This window comes from Scyliorhinus canicula, chromosome 12, assembly GCF_902713615.1.
Source record: "Scyliorhinus canicula chromosome 12, sScyCan1.1, whole genome shotgun sequence".
Lineage (NCBI taxonomy): Eukaryota > Metazoa > Chordata > Chondrichthyes > Carcharhiniformes > Scyliorhinidae > Scyliorhinus > Scyliorhinus canicula.
The window spans coordinates 31,067,514-31,088,728 of NC_052157.1; the positions used below are offsets into that span (position 1 = coordinate 31,067,514).

Genomic DNA, 21,215 nt, shown 5'->3' on the forward strand with positions numbered 1-21,215 from the left:
ATCCAAAATGATGGATTTCCTGTTTCCCTGGTCAGCTGTCAAATATAGTTGTGCTTTGTTGCCGCAAATTCTGCTGCAGGCCTTGAGAGAGAGATTGTGACTGGGTGTAGATACTCGTTTCTGCATGATAGAATTATCCCTTTCTGTACTGAGATTCTGCAGTTAGTGTGAAACCAAGTTTTTTTTTAAATATAAATTTGCTGTGTGTAATCAGTTAAATGGAAGGATAGTGGTGAGTGTGTATTCACACAAATAATCCACTCTTTCTGATTGAACACAATTTATTGATGTTGGTTGTGAAGAAAGCTATTTATTTAATTGCCTTTTTGGTAAATGTATGTTTGTTCCACTATCCGTCCTTATCATTTCCTGTATAAACCAAAACATCTGATTGAAAGCAATTACATGCAGACACCACTTTACTTGCACAAAGGGCTCAAATACCTATTAATTCTTGATGTGGAGATGCTGGCGTTGGACTGGGGTGAGCACAGTAAGAAGTCTTACAACACCAGGTTAAAGTCCAACAGGTTTGTTTCAAACATTAGCTTTCGGAGCACTGCTCCTTCCTCGGGTAAATGTCACCTGAGGAAGAAGCTGCGCTGCGAAAGCTCGTGTTTGAAACAAACCTGTTGGACTTTAACCTGGTGTTGTAAGACTTCTTACTGTATTAATTCTTAGTCTGTTTATTTATCTTTGTATCATAGATTGTTGCAGTTCACATCAGGCAAAACTCATGTACTTCCTTCCTCAAGTCATCTGAGACAGGATGAAAATTGAATATTAATTCATTGTAAAGCGTAATAACATTGGAATACAGTACTTTTTAAACCAATCCATCTACAAGACCAGTATAGAGGGCACTCGATGCATACCTCTCCCACAGTTCAGCATTGTGACAATTACGTAGCTCTTCCTTGAGGCTTTCCCCTTTTTATGCACTAACTATAAAGATTTTTAAAAATCTTTTTATTAAGAGTTTCCATCTCACTGAGGGCCAATCCACATCCAACAACCTACTCTGAAAACTCTGCTCACATTTTGACAGCTGTCACAAATTCCATTGCAGCAGTTGAGACAACCCACAGTAAAATGAACATAATTCCAAATAAAACTGTCCACAACACTTTATATAAAAAAAAAAAAATCAATTGCCCTAGCGTCTATGTTAGTGGATCCTTTTTATATATATATATATATATATATATATATATATATATATATATATATATATATATATATATATATATATATTAAAAAAAATCCACGTTTTTGCCACACACAACAGTTCTTCCTTGGGCAATCTGTGTACCGGATTAATTAAAATCCATCAATTCATTTTTTTTGACATTGTTAGCAGACAAACAGGCTAATAAACATGGCCAATATCAATACCTCCGTTCACCTTCAGTGCCACATAATAATAGGTAAGAGGACAAAGAACTTGCCTGTGAGAACAATAATCACCAGGAAATAAATTTGCTTTTGGAGGAATATTTGTAGTTTTCTCATCATTTCTAAACTTGCTCTGCTTAAAACACCAATAAATATGTAAAGATTTATCATGATGGAATTGAGAATGTTCATACATTTTAGTGAAGAAAGTCCAAATCATTATCTCTAATTAGTCTTTAATGCTATAAAGCTGCCTAAAGTGATTGAATGCTCATTGCGCTTCTTGCGTTTAATTCTTAAGCATTCATTCTACCAGAAACAGTTTTAAAGATTTAATTTCTATAATAAGAGTTTAAGTATATTTTTTTTAAAAACAGTCTTGTGGTAGCAAGGTGGTGCAGTGGTTAGCACTGCTGACTCATGGCGCCGAGAGCCCGGGTTCGATCCCGGCCCCCGGTAACTGTCCAGTGGAGTTTGCACATTCTTCCTGTTGCGTGGGTCCCATCCCTACGACCCAAAAAAGATGTGCGGGCTAGGTGAATTGGTCACGCTAAAATTGCCCCTTAATTGGGGGGAAAAAAGAATTGAGGGATTTAAATTTTTTTTTAAAACTCTCTTGATTCCAGGGTGTCCCAGTGTAGGGGGTAGCTGCAGCCTTGCTTATCCCGAGGAGGACGGAGGAAGTATGTTTGCAAGCTCTCTGCAAAGACCAAATAAATTCACCATTTGGTGAAAGTGCTGGCTTAATTTAGTGGCAATTATTTTGGTTTGTGACACCCAAGGGGAAGTGGGGACCATTTTGCCTGTTGGTCTCCACCGCTAAGAACCATTGGCAGTTGTGGAGGACTGACTGGGCAGTTTGGTTCCTGAGCATAAACTGAAGGAGCAAAGGAATGTGCCTGGAGTGAGGCGTGACATGAAGGTAAAACGGGAAGAAGATTGGGTCAATTGTTACAAACTTCATTAATATTTCCAAAATGCCTATTCTGATTATAGAGAGCACACAACTGCGCCACCATGCTGCCCCAAGACTGCTAAAACTCATATATTAAATTAATTTTTTCCAATTAAGAGGCAATTTAATGTGGCCAATCCACCTATCCTGCACATCTTTTGGTTGTGGGAGTGAAACCCATGCAAACGGGGGGGGGAATAATGTGCAAACTCCACACGGACAGTGACCCAGAGCCGGGATCGAACCTAGGACCTTGGCGCTGTGATGCAGCAGTGCTAACTACTGTGCTGCCCTCTGTTTCTGGTAGAAGGAATGCTTTTTCATTTAAACACAAGAAACGCAATGAGCATTCAGTCACTTTGAGCAGCTTTATAGCATTAAAGACTAATTGGCGATAATTTGTACTTCTCTAAAATGTATGATCATTCCCAATTCCATCATGATAAATCTGAGCATATTTTTTGTTTTTGCACCTTCCTTTATTTTAGTAAGAAGTTTTACAACACCAGGTTAAAGTCCAATAGGTTTGTTTTGAATCACTAGTTTTCGGAGCACTGCTCCTTCCTCATTCCGAAAGCTAGTGATTCGAAACAAACCTGTTGGACTTTAAACTGGTATTGTAAGACTTCTGACTGTGCTCACCCCAGTCCAACGGCGGCATCCCCACATCATCACGTTTTATTTTAGTCAGGCCTTTGATAATCTGATATATACATGGTGCTTTCATGGCTTAACTCTGCCCAGTCATCAGCCAATTTGCCTCTACACCCACTAAATCAGACTGCTTTGTGCTGACAATTTTTGTTCACATTTTCAGCATTTTGTTTTTTTTTTCAACTTTAAATCTCAATCAAAATCTGTTTCTAAAACTAAGCAGCAGGAAGTCAAACCTTTTTGATCTTGGGAGTTCAGATTTAACATTCCCACAAAACGTTTCACTGGCAATTCTTTGATCTAGAATGTTGATGTGCTGAAGTTTAGGAATGTTTCCTGTCCCTAGTGTGAAATTGTATTACATATCAGCCTTGTATCCATTAGACAGTGGTATTGACTTGTATTTTGGACCTTAAAACAGCAATGTAATGAGCACTTTTTTTTTAATAAAGAGAAAGGCAGTAACTTCCTTTTGGTTTTGAGAATTCACAAAGGCAGGAGATGGAAATTTACAAGTGGTTGCCAATTTAGAAATAATGTTTCCTGGGCAAACATCAGTTAAAATTTAATTGATCTCCTGCGAGATCCATTCAAACCACTTGCATACAGGCAGAAGCTGAGCTATAACCTTTTAATGGAGCAGACAGTATTACACAGCATTGCTTGACATAACCAACATAAATTACATATCTTGGTCTACCCAAGAGGTTTGGAGGAAAAGCTGGCAAGCTGAGAACAGTAGAGATGAGCAGAAATCGTAGTAGTTATTTTGGGGGAAGGGTTGCTATTAACTCCACTATATTTCTGTTTGTTCTGGCTTTGGAATAGTCATGAATACAACAGAAGAAAGTTGGTCAATACACTGCTGTACTGTTCCAAAATTTAAGGAATGGCACACCCCACATTAATGTTCGTTTATCACCTTCCCATCCAGTGCTCAAACATTTATACAATCAGTTACTGTACTCTTCCTGCCCTTGTTTAGAGTTCAGCCTTTTCATAGAATTTAAGGAATTATAAGAATCTTTCCCTTCAAAATCTTTTAGACAGAATGGCATGTGGGGATTTTCTTTACCAGCTCATGGTTTTCTTTAAACAAGCAACCGTTTCCCCTTTTTTTTGGCATCTGCACCCTTTTAGCCTCCAGCCCAAGTTGTTGTGCAATTTTGACCCTTTCCCTCCCACAGGAAGATGATGAAACTTCAAATGCCTGGAGCACTGCTCATCTGAATGGAAAATTACTGCCAAAATGCTACAAAATGAAATTGTTTCCGTTCCGCAATTTTCGCAAAATAAACGCTCTGGAACCTAAATGAAATGATAAAATTATCTAACTAATTTAGCAAGGTTAGATTTGCATTGATCTCATGGGTGTGTGTCATCCGTTTTACATGTATTCACAATGCTATGCAACTGCACAGTATTGCGTGTCCTGGAATATTACACTTTTTGTTAAGTTATTCCATCTGGCTACTTTACAGTGTCATTTTTAAAAATCTGTGCTTGTGCTAGGAGTTATTCAGTTTGTGATTAGTACAGGAACTTTGGTCTGATATAAACTAGCTGATTAAATTGTGCGACTATCCAGTGAGCCAGTGATAATTTGCATTCCATCAGTTTAACTGGAGAGCTTCCTGGTTCACAGCATCTTGCTGCATTTCATTAACTTATTTTGATAGGACTGCATTCTGTGCTCTCAGTTGGAAGCCACAATGTGCACATACTGTAGATATTGGCATCCTTACACATTTTGTGTCTGCATCAATGGTCTTTGCGTGTGTGCTTGAAGCAAAGGCACAAAGATGCCAATTCTCCCTTCCCTAGATACCGACCTGCCAAGCATTTGTTTCCTTAAAGCTAGCATCTATGACCTTGCTTATCAGTCAGAGTGGGCAACTGTAAATGCTACCCACCATCCCCATCTATGTTGACCTATAGAACATAGAACAGTACAGCACAGAACAGGCCCTTTGGCCCTCTATGTTGTGCCGAGCAATGATCACCCTACTCAAACCCACGTATCCACCCTATACCCGTAACCCAACAACCCCCCCCCCCCCCCCCCCCCCCCCCCCCCCCCCCTAACCTTACTTTTTTTAGGACACTACGGGCAATTTAGCATGGCCAATCCACCTAACCTATGTTGGCTCCCGTTTCAGCCGCACCTTGATCTTTATAATTCTCATCATTCTTTTCAAATCACTCCATGGCATTGTTGTTGTTCCTCTTAAAAAGACCTACAATCTTTTTTAAAAAAAATTCTCATTTAAAAAAAAAAAAAAAAATTATTTTCTCTTCTAAATTTAGAGTACCCAATTTATATTTTCCAATTAAGGGGCAATTTAACGTAGCCAATTCACTTAGCCTGCACATCTTTGGGTTGGGAGGGCGAAACCCACGCAAACACACGGGGAGAATGTGCAAACTCTACATGGGCAGTGACCCAGAGCCAGGATCGAACCTGGGACCTCAGCACTGTGAGGCAGCAGCACTAACCACTGCGCCCCCGTGCTGCCCAAAGACCTACAATCTTGTCTCGTGCCCACCTTAAACACTTAATGGAATCTCGCTGAAGAGAGTGAGATGTTGTCTAAGCTTTTTGTGTTGCACCTGTCAAGACAAATGCAGAATGGCAAATTTCAAACCATCACAATTTGTATAACCGGAGAAAAGGATACAGACTGGTTGGCTGAGATGTTGCCATGGAGAAAGCAATGGGGAATTATAGGCTCCCCGAGCTTCTGGATAATTTGAAAAAGGTGCAAAGCTTGAACATATTCTTTTTGTTTGCTGAGAATCAGTCCCTGTGCACAAAATAATGTATGTCACTTCTAGCATGTGTAAATGAATCCCATTACTAAGGGAATTGAAAGATAGAGCGGGAAAGTGGAGTTGAGGTGGAAGGTCAGCTGCAATCATATTACATTTGGGGCAAGTCTAGGGCCAGTATCACCCGCTCTTCCCATTTATAGGATCATTAGAATGTTTACAAAACATTGGGAGGCCATTTTAACCAGTTGTGTCCATGCTGGCTCTCTGCCAGAACAATGCATCTTTTCTGGCACCCTGCCTTTTTCCCCCCCCTGTGGCCTTACAAATCAGCTCTCATTGAATCAGCCTTTGCTGCACTCGGGTGGTACACCAAGAGATGTTTTTTCTCATATCACCTTTTTGGTTCTCTCACCTTAACTGTGTCCTTGATTTCAATGGGAACAGTTTCTCCTAATCTCCTCTGTCTGGACTGTTCATTATTTTGAACAGCCCTAACAAATCTCCTTTTGCCTAAGGTGAACAGCCTAGCTTCTCTGATTCTTAAGTGGTTCTTCGCAATCATCATTTAATCAATGGCTGTGTCTTTGGTTGCCTGGAATAACATTTTATTTCAAGATTTATTTATTTAATTGGATATAAATTTCCTGGCTGCAAAGGTGGGATTTGAACTAGTGTCCTTGGAGCATTAGCTCTGGACCCAAGATTATGAACATACAAACATTCAAATTAGGAGCAGATGTCGGCCACTTGGACCCTTACCACTGCTCTGCCATTCAAGAAGATTGTTGCTGATGTGTTTGTAACCTCAACTCCACACTCGCACCTTGCGCCAGATGATCTTTCATCCCCTTGCTTGTCAAGAATCTATCTAACTCTGCCTTCAAAAATATTCAGACTCTGCTCCCACTGCTTTTAGTGGAAGAGAGTCCCAAAGACTCATGGCTTCCTTGAGGGAAAAAAAAATTCTGATCTCTGTCTTACACGAGTGTCCCCTTATTTTTAAACAGTGGCCCTCTAGTTCGAGATTCTCCCAGAAGAAGAAACACCCTGTCCACATCCAGCCTGTCAAGACCCTTCAGGGTCTTCTGTTTTGATTAAGTTGCCTCTTACTTTCCAAACTCTAGTGAATTCAGGCCTAGCTTGTCCAGCCTTTCCTCCTAAGACAACCCTCCCATTCCTGCTGTGAGTCCAGAAAACATTCTCGGAACAACTCCTAATGCAGTTACATCCTTCCTTAAATAGGGAGACCAATACGTTAGATATGGTCTCATCAGTGCCTTGAACAACTGTTCCATCTTTTGTATTCAATTCCAGTTGCAACAAATAACATTCTATTAGTTTTCCTAATTACTTGCTGTACTTGTATACTAAGCTTTTGCAATCCATGCTCTCTGGCACCCAGATTCCTCTGTATCTCAGAGCTTTACAATCTCTCACTATTTAGATAATATGCCTTTTCATTTTTCCTGCCAAAATAGACAGTTTCCCACGTTCTACTCTATTTGACAGATCTTTGTCCACTCGCCTAACTTATCTATATCCCTTTGCAGCAACCTTGTTTTGTGTTGTCATCAAATTTAGTAAATCACACCTTTAGTCCCTTCATCCAGGGTATTTATGCAAATTGTAAAAGGTTGAGGCCTCAGCACTGACCCCTGTGGCACACCACTCATTACATCTTGTCAACCAGGAAATGACCCATTTATGCCCACTCTCTATTTCCTGTTAGTTAGCCAATCTCCTATTCATGCCAAAATGTTACCTCGTACACTATGAGCTTTTATTTTGCACAGTAACCTTTTGATCCGGTACCTTATCAAATGCCTTCTGGAAATTGAGTAAAGTGCATCAACCTGTTCCCCTTTGTTATTACGTCAAAGAACTGCTATAAAATAATTAAACATGATTTCCCTTTCACAGAACCATGTTGACTCTGCCTGATTACCTTGAATACGTGCCTTGCTGATGAATGTTAAACTAACTAACCTGTAGTTTCCTGCTTTCTCTCTCCTGCAATTTTTTGAATAAAGGAGTTATTTGCTATTTTCCAAACTAATGGAACCTTCCCAGAATCTAGTCAATTAAATTTTGAAAAATTAAAACCAACGCACCAGCTATCTGAATAGCCACTTCTTTTAAGACCCCAGGATGAAGTACATAAGGATTCGGAGATTAGTGAGCACACCGCACCAAACATTTGCTCTGTCATTTCCCCATGTGATTGTAATCTTCCTGAGTTCCTCCCTCCCTCCCACATCCAGATTTTACAGCTATTTCTGGGATGTTACTTGTTTCTTCTATAATTAATGAAGACCCCTGATTCAAAATACCAATTCATCTACCATCTCCTTATTTTCCATTATTAATTCCTAGGCTTGCTTTCATTTTTCTTTTTTTTAACCTCTTAAAATATTATATTGAGACATCCACAATTCCAACAACTTCCAACATGATATGTCAACAAAAATACAACCAACAAACCCCAGCCAATACGGACCACACAAACAGCGCCAACTGGCCCACCAACAACCCACCCCCCTCAAAGAAGTCTATGAACGGCTGCCACCTCCGAGCAAACCCCTGCAACTAACCCCTCGAGCAAATCCAACCTTCTCAAGTCTGAGAAACCCCGCCATGTCGCAAACCCACGCCCCCCACTTCGGGGGTTCCGAGTCCCTCCATCCTAGTGAGATCCGTCTCCGGACCACCAGGGAGGCAAAGGCCAGGACACCAGTCTCTCTCACCCCCTGGGCTCCCAGGTCTTCCGACACACCAAAGATCGGCACCTCTGGACTCAGCACCACCCTCACTTGTAAGACCTCTGACATGACGTTAGCAAAACCCCGGCCTGAAGCCCCTCTGCCTCGGACATGCCCAAAACACATGGACATGGTTCGCAGGACCCCCCCTGCACAGTGCCCACACCTATCCTCCACCTCCCCAAAACCCAGGCTTGCTTTCTATCAGACCAATGCTCACTTTGTTAACACTTATTCAAATATATAAAACACTTGCTATCTATTTTTTAAATTTCTTGCTAGCTTTCTCTCGTATTCTATTTTTATCTACTTGTTATTATTTTAGTAATTCTTTATATTCTGTCCCGCCTTCTGACCTGCTCCTTATCCATATGCTTTTTCTTTTAAGCCTTTATTTTTGTCCGGTTTTAAATTTCATCCTTTACCTGCTAATATACTCTTGACTTTGTATTCTCTATCCCTTCCTGTCATGCCTTGTTTATTATTTCCCATATTAATACCTTTCTCTCTGTCTTTCCTACTCTTTGATTTACCACATCTGCCCAAATCTGGGGCTGGTTCAGCACAGTGGGCTAAACAGCTGACTTTTAATGCAGAACAATGCTAGCAGCATGGGTTCAATTCCCATACCAGCCTCCCCGAACAGGCGCTGGAATGTGGCGACTAGGGTTTTTTCACAGTAACTTCATTGAAGCCTACTCGTGACAATAAGTTGTTGTTATTTTATTATTATTATTTTTTTTTATTATTTTTAAATTATTTTTATTTTATTATTTTATTATTGATGTATTTCCTCCTCTAGCTAGTTTAAAACCCTCTCTATTTCCCTAATTATGCTGCTTGTTCTATGTTGCGCACACCTTGTGTTCAGAATTTGAGAAATCATGACTTTTGAAGATTATAGTAACTAAAGGCAATTAAAATAAGCAAGGACCAGGCTTAAAGTGCTGTTCAATGATGTCTGGATCGTAACTTTGGAAAATGCAAATTTACTTTCACCAGGAAAACCTGTTGTCAAGTACAACTATAATCAAGTTAGGTCTTCAGCCCGATGAATCATTCAGTGTCCGGGGATGTTAAGTGGAGTTTGCTTAAAGCTAGTTTGTCCGTGTCCTGCAGATGGCACTGTATGTTTTCTTTCTCAATTCATCCCCAGATTACTAATTCAATGTGCTTCAATGCTCACAATCAAGGCAGCATTTGACAGAGTATGGCATCAAGGAGCCCTAGCTAAACTGAAGTTAATGGGAATCGGGGTAAACTCTCTGCTGGTTGGAGTCATACCTGGCTCAAAGGAAGATAGTTGTGGTTGTTGGAGGTGAATCATCTCCGCTCCAGGACAACACTGCAGGTGTTCCTCAGGGTAGTGTCCTAGGCTCCACCATCTTCAGCTGCTTCATCAATGACCTCCCTTCCACCATAAGGTTTGTGGTTGATGTTCAGCACCATTCACGACTCCTCGGATAAAGAAGCACCAACACCTAGACAATATCCAGTCTTGGGCTGTCAAGTGGCAAGTTATATTCACGCCATGATTGGTCATTCAGCAATGACCATCGCTGAATTCCGCATAATTGTATTCCTGGGGTTACCATTGATCAGAAATAAATAATTGGAAAATAAAGAATTGGGTGCTGTAAATTTAATAAAAACAAAATTTCAGACCCAAGTTTTGGATTATATACTAAATCAGTTTTGTTCTCTACACAACCTACTCATTTATTTAAAAAAAAAAAGAACTTTGTAACAAATATAGAAGAGGTAAACTCAGCCACCGGTTTGTCTCAAAGTTTGTTGTGCCACTCCTCTGCAAACTGCACAACAATCTTCTCCACTTGCCAGGATGAGCGCAGCTCCAACAACACTCGGGACAAAGCAGCCCGCTTGATTGTTCCCCTTCCACGAACATTCAAACCCTCCACCACTGACAAACAGTGTCAGCCAAATGTACCATCTACAAGACACACTGCAGTAACTCACCAAGGTTCTATATATACTTCCAAAATGCATTACCTCCCATTTGTCCGGATAAATTCCATCTACCACCTCTCTGCCTGAGTCTCCAACCGATCTGCATCCTCTGACAGTCCTCAGCACTGTTTGTGTTTCATACTGTGTGTGTGTTTTGTGCGTGGGGGGAGATTACTTAGCATTATGAAGGACCAGCAATTTGTTAAATAGCGTCCATTACATTGTGCACATGATTTGTGCACAATGTAATGGAGAGCAACGCAAATGAGTTTATTATCTGTGTTTGTCCCAGCATATGCTGTTGCTCTGGGGCAGGAAGAATCCTTTATTGATCTGGGAAAGCATGAGTTTTGCATGATTGGGAAAATAATATTCTTATCTGTACCAAACGCTCAACTGGATTTGTTCCAAAAACTTTACAGCGATGACATTTTATTATCTGGCGGAAACTTGTGTAACTGTTCATATCTAAAGTGTCAACGTTTGTGTGATCTGTTGCCAGTGTAACAGAGGAGATTTTCACTTTTTTTCTTTCTCCTTTTTACACAGTGACCCATACGCTAAAGTGACTTTGTATGATCCGTTAAATGGAGAACTCACCAGTGTTCAAACCAAAACGATCAAGAAGGTTGGTAAGATGTTATCCAGGCTGTTCCTTGATATTTTCATTTCAGGATTTCCATAAGTACAAAAAATAAATGATTGTTATTTATTGAATAAATAGCATTCAAGCTGCCATCGTAATATCATGTGGTTGACTGAGGTTTTAAAAGACACATCTCCAGGGTCATGGGTTCAATTCCCAACTTGGCTCACTGTCTGTGTGGAGTCTGCACGTTCTCCCCATGTGTGCGTGGGTTTCCTCCGGGTGCTCCGGTTTCCTCCCACAGTCCAAAGATGTGCGGCTTAAGTGAACTGGCTATGCTAAATTGCCCTTCGTGTCCAAAAAGGTTAATTGGCGTTACTGGGTTAAGGGGGATGGGATGGAGAAGGTGTGTGCTTTGAGTGGGGTGCTCTTTCCAAGGGCCGGTGCAGACTCGATGGGCTGAATGGCCTCCTTCTGCACTGTAAATTCTATGATCTATACTGTAGCCAATAGCATTGCACTACTCAGTAAGTACTCGGTTTAATGTGGGTGTTCGGCACTCCGAGAGGTCGTTAGGCACTTTGTATTTATATATATATTTTTTTTTAAATAATTTTTATTGGAATTTTTTACAGAAAATATAAAACATAACAACAAACAATGAAATGCAACAAAATAACCCATAATAACGGTAACACCCCCCCAGACCATATCGACGCATGTATCACATCCCCCCACCCCCCCAACCCCAATGAACAACAAAAGAACTTAAAAATAAATTAAAATTAAATAAACAAACATAGTCATCGTCTCCTCTCTCTCTCTCCCCCCCCCCCCCCCCCCCCCCTTGGGTTGCTGCTGCTACTGTCCCCGTACCCTATCGTTGAGCCAGAAAGTCGAGGAAAGGTTGCCACCGTCTAAAGAACCCTTGTACCGACCCTCTCGGGGTGAATTTGACCTTCTCTAGCTTAATGAAACCCGCCATGTCATTGATCCAGGTCTCCACGTGTATTTATATATTGACTTTCAGAACGACGGGGCATCCTGATGTGCTTTATAACTGGTCAGAAACTTTGTAGTTATTTAACTTATTGTAGGAAATGTGCCAACCAATTTGTGCACAGCAAACTCTCAATTAGCAACATGAGGAGGACCAGACAATCTACATTGTTGATTGAGGGGTGAAAAATTGCCAGGGCACTACTCTTCAAAATGGTGTCATGTCACCTTCTACGGGTACCTGAGAGGGTAGACTAATTTAACATCTCCTACGAAAGAAAGTTGACACCTCTGACGGTGCAGCACTCCGTCAGTATTGCAGTGTCAGCCTAGATGTTTTGTATACAAGTCCTGGAGAGAGGGAGTTGAGGGATATGTGGATAAGGGGGGGGGGGGGGAGGGTTGGACTGGCTCGGCCATGCTTCCACTGGAGTTTAGAAGAGCGAGGGGTGGACTTGGTTGCAGTATATAAGATGCTGAATGGTCTTGAGAAGGTGGACGTGGAAAGGATGTTTCCTCATGGGTGAGTCCAGAACAAGGGGGCAAGGTATTAAATTAGTGGACAGAAATTGGGAGTATTTTGAGTGTTCGGTGTCTTTGGAACACTGTCTCCGAAGGTGGAGATGGAGTCATTTAATATTTTTAAGGCAGAGGGAAATAGATTCTTGTTAGGCAAGGATGTAGATGGGAATATGGAACGCCATATAAACAGATTAGCAATGGTCTTATTGAATGGAGAAACAGGTTGAGGGGCCGAAGAATCATTGAATCAGAAGAGTTTACAGTGCAGAAGGAGGCCATTCGGCCCATCAAGTCTGCATCAGCCCCTGGTAAGAGTACCTCACTCCTCCACCCTAGCACCGTAACCCCACCGAACCTTTTTGGACATGAAGGGCAATTTAGCAAGGCCAATCCACCTAACCTGCACGTCTTTGGATTGTTCCCCCCCCCCCAATCCCGGCCACTGATCGCATCCGTTGATTTCGCTCGCAACTCTGCTTGTGTGTATATTAGGTGAGGGCAGGATCTCCTGAGGTTTAATAGATCACTGACATTAAAATGTAGACTCAAAGCATGGTCACTTGGAAAACAGATTTGCACCTGTGAGATCTAATTGAGTTTAAAATCTTTGAAAAGAGGAAGATACTGGTACTGTTATACTACTACTGTGTCACTGTCATAGTGTACTTTCAGTATTTGGCTTGTCTATGCTTCACAGCTATGATACAAATCATATATAATTGTATTTTCTCTCTGGCACACATCCTAAGTGTGTTGATGAAGTTAAATTGTGCAGTGTCTAAGCGAGTAAAATATCTGGCCCACTTAAATCGCTCCTCTCAAAGGAGCCGGTGGAGGCCATGAGCTGAGTGGTCGCATGAAAGGTGGCTCTCTCCTGGCTACATCTGGTTGGGTGTTTTTAACCCGTCCAAGGAGCACCAAAAATACAGAAAATCTATCATTGAGATGCCGGCGAGCCAGCAGCCAGACCAGGCTGCAAGGCCAGTAAAAGCAGTCACTCTCTCAAATCCAGTTCCATTTAAGGGGCAGGCGGAAATGCTGGAAGTTAAAATGAAAGTACAAGTCCTTGGGAGCTGGAGTAGACCATTTCGCCCTTTGAACCTGTTCTGTTACTTACAAGGGTCGGATCCACCTCGACGTGTGACAGTGGTTAGCACTGCCTCACAGCACCAGGAACCCGGGTTTGATTGCGGCGTTGGGTGACCCGTCTGTGCGGAGTTTGTGCGTTCTTCCCGTGCCTGCAGGGTTTCCTCCAGACGCTCGGTTCCCTCCCACAGTCCAAAGATGTGCGGGTTAGGTGGGCTAACAGGTGGGTGAGTGAGCCGAGGTAGGATGCTCTTTTGGAGGGTCAGTGCAGACCCGATGGATCGGATTTCTTCCTCCCGCACTGTAGGAAGGGATGTAGGAAGGGATTCTATGGATACACCACCTGCCCACGCTATCGCCGTAATCCTTAGTAGCCAAAGTTCTGTTGGAAGGTTTTTCTTGAATCCATTTAACAACTGTGCATCCATGGCTCTCTGGGCTAGAGAATTTCAAAGATTCACAACCCTCTGGATGAAGAAATTGCTCTTCATCTCGTTCCTAAATGGCCGACTCCCTGTTCTGAGACTGTGGACCCAGTTCTAGATTACCCAGCCAGGGGGATTTTTTTTTCTCAGCATCTATACCAGGGGTGGGCAAACTTTTCCGTGCAAGGGCCACATTCAGAAATTCACAATTTTAAAGGGCCGCATAGTATATTAAGTAAAATAATTAATATTTAAAATAGCCAAAATAAAAGGTTTTTAAAGAAAAAAAAAGCAATTATTTTTTATTAATTAATATTTTAAAGTAGAAACTTTACATGAAACACATTTATTTGAAAAACAATAACTCAGTTTAAAGAAAAAAAAGCAATTAATTTTTATTAATTAATATTTTTATCACCCTACTCAAGTCAACGTATCCACCCTATACCAGTAACCCAACAGCCCCCCCCCCCCCCCCCCCCATTAACCTTAAAATAAAAAGAAAATTAAAAATAAAAAAAAATTTAAATTTTTTTTTTTTTTAATGACTTGATCTTGGTGGGCTGCATAAAGACCTTTGGCGGGCCGCATGCGGCCCGCGGGCCGTAGTTTGCCCACCCCTGATCTATACCCTGTCAAACCCTTTAAGGATTTTTATATGTTTCAATTGGATGAACCACCATTCTTCTAAACCACAGGGATCTTAGTCTACTCGATCTTTCCTTGTAGGATAATCCTTTCATCCTGGGAACCACTCTAGTAAACCTTTATTGTATTTTTCTCTAGGGCAGGTATGTCCCTTTTCAGGTAAGGAGACCAAAACTGCATACGTTGCTCTGGTGTGGCCTCGTTACTGCACTGTATAATTGCAGTAAAACTTCTTTACTCTTTTATACTCCATATTCTTTGTAACAACAGCTAACATGCCATTTTCCTCCCTAATTTCTTGCTATGCCTGCATGTTAACTTTGTGAATCATGTAGAATAACACTCCGGTCCCCCTTGAATACAAACATTTCCCAGTCTCTCTCCTTCAAAAACATTTTTTAACATTTCTTTTCCTCCAGCAAAGTGGATAACTTAACACTTTGTCACATTCTATTCCATTTGCCATGTTCTTGTCTCCTCATCCAACCTGTCTATAATCCCTCTGCAACTTCATTGCATCCTCTTTGCTACTGACTGCTTGGTAATATTGTGCCATACAAGTGTCAGGCAATGACCATCTCCAATAAGAGAAAGTCTAACTCTCTCCCCATGACATTCAATAGCTGAATCTCCCACTATCAACATTCTGGGGGTTACCATTGACCGGAGGCTGAGCTGGACCAGCCATATAAATACTATGGCTACAAAACCAGGTCAGAGGCTGGGCATTCTGCAGTGAGTAACTTGGCTGCTGACTCCCAAAGCCTGTCCATCTACGAGGCACAAGTCAGGAGTGTGATTGAAAGGGGAGCTTGGCAGGGAAGACAGTGGAACAGCAATGGGCGAAGTCTTTTGGGGCTAATTGAGAGGCACAACAGAAATTCATGCCAAGGAGGTAGAAACATTCTACGGGGAGGGTAAGGCAACCATGGCTGACGAGGGAAGTCGAGGGCAGCATACAAGCAAAGGAAAAAGCATACAATGTGGCGAGGATTAGTGGGAAGCCAGAGGATTGGGAAGCCTTTATTGCTTTTTTAGCTGTCTGTTTGCTTGTAAAGGGGAAGAAGATGAGAGAGTGTAAGCTAGCTAGTTATCTAAAAGGAGATTGCAAGAGGTTTTTTTGATATATAAGACTTAATTGAGGCTGTAGAAGTAGTACTAGGAAACAAATGGCAGAAGAAACAAATATGTACTTCTTCACAGTAAAAGACGCCAGTGGCATACCAGAACTGAGTCAGCAGGCAGAGGCGAGTGTAGCGGCCATCACTAAGGTGAAGGTGCTGGGGAAACTGAAAGGTCTAAAGGTGGATAAATCACCTGGACCGGATGGTCTGCATCCCAGGGTTCTGAAGGAGATAGCTGAGGAGATTGTGGAGGCGTTGGTGGTGATCTTTCTGGAAGCACGAAGACGGGGAGGGTCCCAGAGGATTGCAAAATGTTTAATGTAACACCCCTATTTATGAAGGAAGGGAGGCAGAAGACAGGAAATTATAGACTGCTTAGTCTGACTTTGGTTGTTGGTAAGATTTTAGAGTCCATTATTAAGGATGAATTTGCAGAGTACTTAGAATTGCATGGTAAAATAGGACTAAGTCAGCACAGATTTGTCACTGGGAAGTCATGCCTGACATCCTGTTAAAATTCCTTTGAGGAGGTAATGAGGAAGTTTGGCAAAGGAGAACCAGTGGATGTAATCTATTTGGATTTCGAGAAGGTCTTTGACAAGGGCCCATGGTGTTCGGGGTAAGGTTGGTTAAAGTATGGTTATGGATAGAGGTGAGCATAAAGGGTTCTTCTCAGGATGGCAACCGGTGATTAGTGGTGTTCCGCAGGGGCCAGTGTTGGGACCACAGCTATTCGCTGTGCATTAATAATCTGGAAGAAGGAACTGAAGGCATTGTTGCTAAGTTTCCAGATGATACAAAGGTCTACAAGAGGGGCAGGTAGTGTTGAGGAAGCAGAAGGGCCTGGACAGGCTTGGAGAGTGGGCAAAGAAGTGGCAGATGGAATACAATGTAGAAAAGTGTGAGGTTATGCACTTTGGTGGGGAGAATAGAGGCATGGACTATTTTCCAAATGAGAAAAGGCTTCAGAAATCTGAAGCACAAAAGGGACTTAGGATTCGGGATTCAGGTTTCTCTTAAGGTTACCGTGCAGGTTCAGTCGGCAGTTAGGAAGGCAAATGCAATGTTAGCATTCATGTTGAGAGGGCTAGAATACAAGAGCAGGAATGCCCTGTTGAGGCTGTATAAGGCTCTGGTCCGGCCCCATTTGGTGTATTGTGAGCAGTTTTGGGCCCCGTATCTAAGGAAGGATGTGCTGACCTTGGAGAGAGTACAGAGGAGGTTCACAAGAATGATCCCTGGAATGAAGAGCTTGTTGTATGAGGAGCGGTTGAGGACTCTTGAGTCTGTACTCAATGGAGTTTAGAAGGATGAGAAGGGATCTCATTGAAATTTACAGGATACTCTGAGGTTTGGATGGAGTGGATGTGGAGAGGATATTTCCACTAGAAGGAGAAACTAGAACACGAAGGCGCAGCCTCAAACTGAAGGGGCCATCCTTTAAAACGGAGACGAGGAGGAATTTCTTCAGCCAGAGGATGGTGAATTTGTGGAACACTTTGCTGCAAAATGTCCAAGTCACTGGGTGTCTTTAAGATGGAGATAGATAGCTTCTTGATAATAAGGGGATCAATGGCTATGGGGAGATGGCAGGAGGATGGGGATGAGGAACATAGCGGCCATGATTGAATGGTGGAGCAGACTAGATGGACCGAATGGCCTAATTCTGCTCCTATGTCTTATGATGGAAAACTCTCCACTTGTCTGGTTGAGTGAAGCTTTGCCAATATTCCAAAAGTACGACACCATCAAGGACAAAGCAGCCCACTTGATTGGCACCCAATCCACCATCAGCGTACAGTGGCAGCAATGTGTACCATCCAGAAGATGCATGCAGAAACTTGATAAAGTTCCTTTGAATGCACCTTCCAAACCCGTGATCTCTACCACCTGGAAGGGCAAGGGCAGCCGACACATGGGAACTCCCATCATCTGCAAGTTCCTCTCCAGTCACACACCATCCTGACTTGGAAATATATTGCCGTTCCTTCACTGTCACTGACTGAAAATCCTGGAACTCTATACCGACACCTCGAGTGCAGTGGTTCAGGAAGAAACTCAACACCAACTTATCAAGAGCATTGAGGAGTGGGCAATAATTGCTGGCCTAGCTAGTGATGCCCACATCATTAATAAAACAAACATACCCAGCTATCAAATCATTAGCAAGTGCATCCAATCTATCATCTAAGTTATTATCATTGTAAATTGCTAAGTCCCAAGTATGATCTGTGTAGTGCTCCGCTGGTTACAGCCTGCCAACCTGAAAATGTCCCATTTATTCCTACTCTTGGTTTTCTATCCATTCATTAATTCTTGATCCAGGCTAATAAATTATCTTTTTTAGTCCTAATTTTGTGTGGGACCTTTTTCAGATACTTTTTTGAAGACTTAAATGCCCTTTCTGCTGGATTCCTCCAACTATCCTCTGATTTTAAATCCTCAAAAAAGAAAAAAAAATTGTCAAATGTAATTCTCATTCATCAATCTGTGTCGACTCTGCTTGATCATATGATTTTCTAATGGATTCTAGCATCTTGCTTCTAATTGATGTTGGGCTAACTGTTCCATTTTCTCCCTTCCTCCTTTCTTAGATAATGGGATTATTTTTACTCCCTTCCCAGGCTTGGGGGCTGTTCTTCAGAATTCCTTAGATTCTAGATCAAAGCCAATGTATGCACGACCTCTGCCGCTAAATCTTTTAAAACTCTCGGATGCAGGTTGTCAAGACTAGGGATTTGACACTAGTTGGCCCCAGTAATTTCCCCAGCACTGTTTTGTTGACTTGGAATGCTTGCTGGATGTTTCCCATTCGTGCTGAACCCTTAGTTTCCCCATTAATTCAGGTCGTTTTTTTAGTGTCTTCTGCAGTGAAAGCAGATTAATGCAATTGCCACTTCCTTATTCCCCACTGTAATCTTCAAATGTCTCTGCCTTTAATGAGCCCATATTTACCTTAATTGGTTTCTTCCTATTTACAAATCTGTAGAAATAATTACTGTTTTATGTCTCTTGCTAGTCTGCTGTCATTTTCTTTTCTACTTCCTTAGAATTTCTTGGTCCACCTTTTTGTTGAATTTTAAAATCCTCCTAATCCTTGGGCTCGCTACACTTTTTGGCAACATAATAAGCCTCTTCCTTTGATCTAATACATTCTTTAATTCCTCTTGTTTGTCACAGTTGCACTGCTTCCAGGGAGTTTTGTATCTTTTAAAAGGACTGTGTAATTTTGTTTAGTACATTTATTAGAGTACCCAATAATTTTTTCCAATTAAGGGGCAATTTTAACGTGACCAATCCACCTATCCTGCACATCTTTTTGGGTTGTAGGGGTGAGACCCACGCAGACATGGGGAGAATGAAAAAGGACTATAATTTAATGCAAGTTAAGTGATAAATCGTTAAATGCTAGGCTTTGCTTGTCAATGTTAACTTTTAATGTAGTTTCCCAATCTACCGTAACCAACTCACACTTTGGGTGCGCTTCTACCCAAAAATTTCTAAGTTCATTTGTGGCAGGTTTTTCAGTGAGTTTCCTGCTGGCTCTGTCGGCAAGTTCCCCACCACTATTCAATGACACTTAGTCACATTCTTGGGCCCCGGGGAGTTTTTCACCTGTTTAGCTCACGTTTGGAATTTTTTTTTTAGCACTGGGGAGCTGAACTCCTGAGATTGGGCCGCCATTTTGAAAGGATGCCCCAATCTCTAAATGAGTTTGTGGGGCTACCACCCCCACCCATGGGCAATGTCACCCCCACACACATGGACACTACCCCACATGTCCAAGAGAGGGCATGCCGCTATGGTGTCCTTGGGGGTCCAGATCCCCTTACAGCACCCCATCCCTTCTACGACCCACATCCATCACCCCACTCCAAAATTCTGAAGGCCCCTACTTGCCTGCCTAGCTCTTCCCCCGCCTCCACCCTCATTTCATGGGCCTCCTCACACCCTTGTATTGGCACCCTGGCAGTGCTCCTTGCTTGGCAATGCCACCTGGGCACCTTGGCAGTGCCAGGCTGGCAGTGACAGGGGTACCCATGTTCCAGGGGCAGGGCCAGGGAGCCACCCTGCACTTAGCCTGAGCACCCAGGGGTCTCTGATCTGGGAGATCCCCGTGTGCCGTTCTGCTCAGTCCACGTTTGTGTGGACCAGCACTGATTGGCGTCCAGCTGCAGCGTCCCTGAGGAGGCCGGAGAATCGAAGGAGGCCAGTGGATACCGGACAGGTAGGTCGTAAGTAGGTTTATGATGTCCCAAGTAGGGCAGAGTTCCGATTCCATCTCGCGAGGCGCGGAGCCTGTTGGGAGGCTCACTGCAGGCTTCTCCCAGTATTCTCCTGCCGTGTTGCGCTCTCGTTTGAGCGCAATGAGGCCAGAGAAGTTTACAGTTTGCTTTGTATAGATTTCAGAACAGAGGGCGGCACGGTGGTGCAGTGGTTAGCACTGCTGCCTCAGGCCGCCGAGGACCTGGGTTTGATCCCGACCCTGGGTCACTGCCTGTGTGCCGTTTACACATTCTCCCCGTGTCTGCGCGGGTCTCACCCCCACGACCCAAAGATGTGCAGGGTAGGTGGATTGGCCACGCTAAATTGCCCCTTAATTTGGAAAAAAATAAAGAATTGAGTACTCTAAATTTAAAAAAAACATAGAACATAGAACTGTACAGCACATTCTAGTGCACTCCATATGCCGATCCAATAACCGCTTGAAAGTTCCTAAAGTGTCCGACTCCACTACCATAGCTGGGAGTGCGTTCCACGCCCCAACCACTCTCTGAGTAAAGAGCCTACCTCTGACATCCCTCCTATATCTTCCATCATGAACCTTATAGTTATGCCCACTTGTAACAACTACATCCACCCGAGGAAAAAGTCGCTGAACGTCCACTCTATCTATCCCTCTCATCATCTTATACAGCTCAATTAAGTCACCTCTCATCCTCCTTCGCTCCAGTGAGAAAAGCCCTTGCTCCCTCAACCTTTACTCATAAGACCTACCCTCCAATCCAGACAGCATCCTGGTATATCTCCTTTGCACCCTTTCCAATGCTTCCACATCCTTCCTATAATGAGGTGACCACAACTGCACACAATACTCCAAATGTGGTCCAACCAAGGTCCTGGACATTTGCAGCACAACCTCAAGGCTCTCAAATCCCCCTGTCAATAAACGCCAACACACCATAGGCCCTCTCTACAGCTCTATACATATTTCAGATCCAGGTTTTGGACTTTACATACCAAATCAGTTTTGTTCTCTACACCATCTACTCATTTATTTAAAAATAAAATAATTTTATAACCAATATAGAAGAGGTA

General features: G+C 42.5%; 1 protein-coding gene across 3 annotated transcripts in view; it reads left to right on the forward strand.

The window, feature by feature from the left end:
• Positions 1-21,215, forward strand: part of nedd4a (NEDD4 E3 ubiquitin protein ligase a) — a 168,867-nt gene that overhangs the window by 14,240 nt on the left and 133,412 nt on the right. For 2 of the 3 annotated variants that reach the window (XM_038812912.1, XM_038812913.1), the window contains one exon: positions 11,056-11,138. In XM_038812912.1, coding sequence (XP_038668840.1) covers positions 11,094-11,138 — 45 coding nt within the window. In that variant the 5' untranslated portion in view covers positions 11,056-11,093. The remainder of the gene's footprint in view (positions 1-11,055; positions 11,139-21,215) is intronic. The other variant, XM_038812911.1, reaches the window with a different exon arrangement.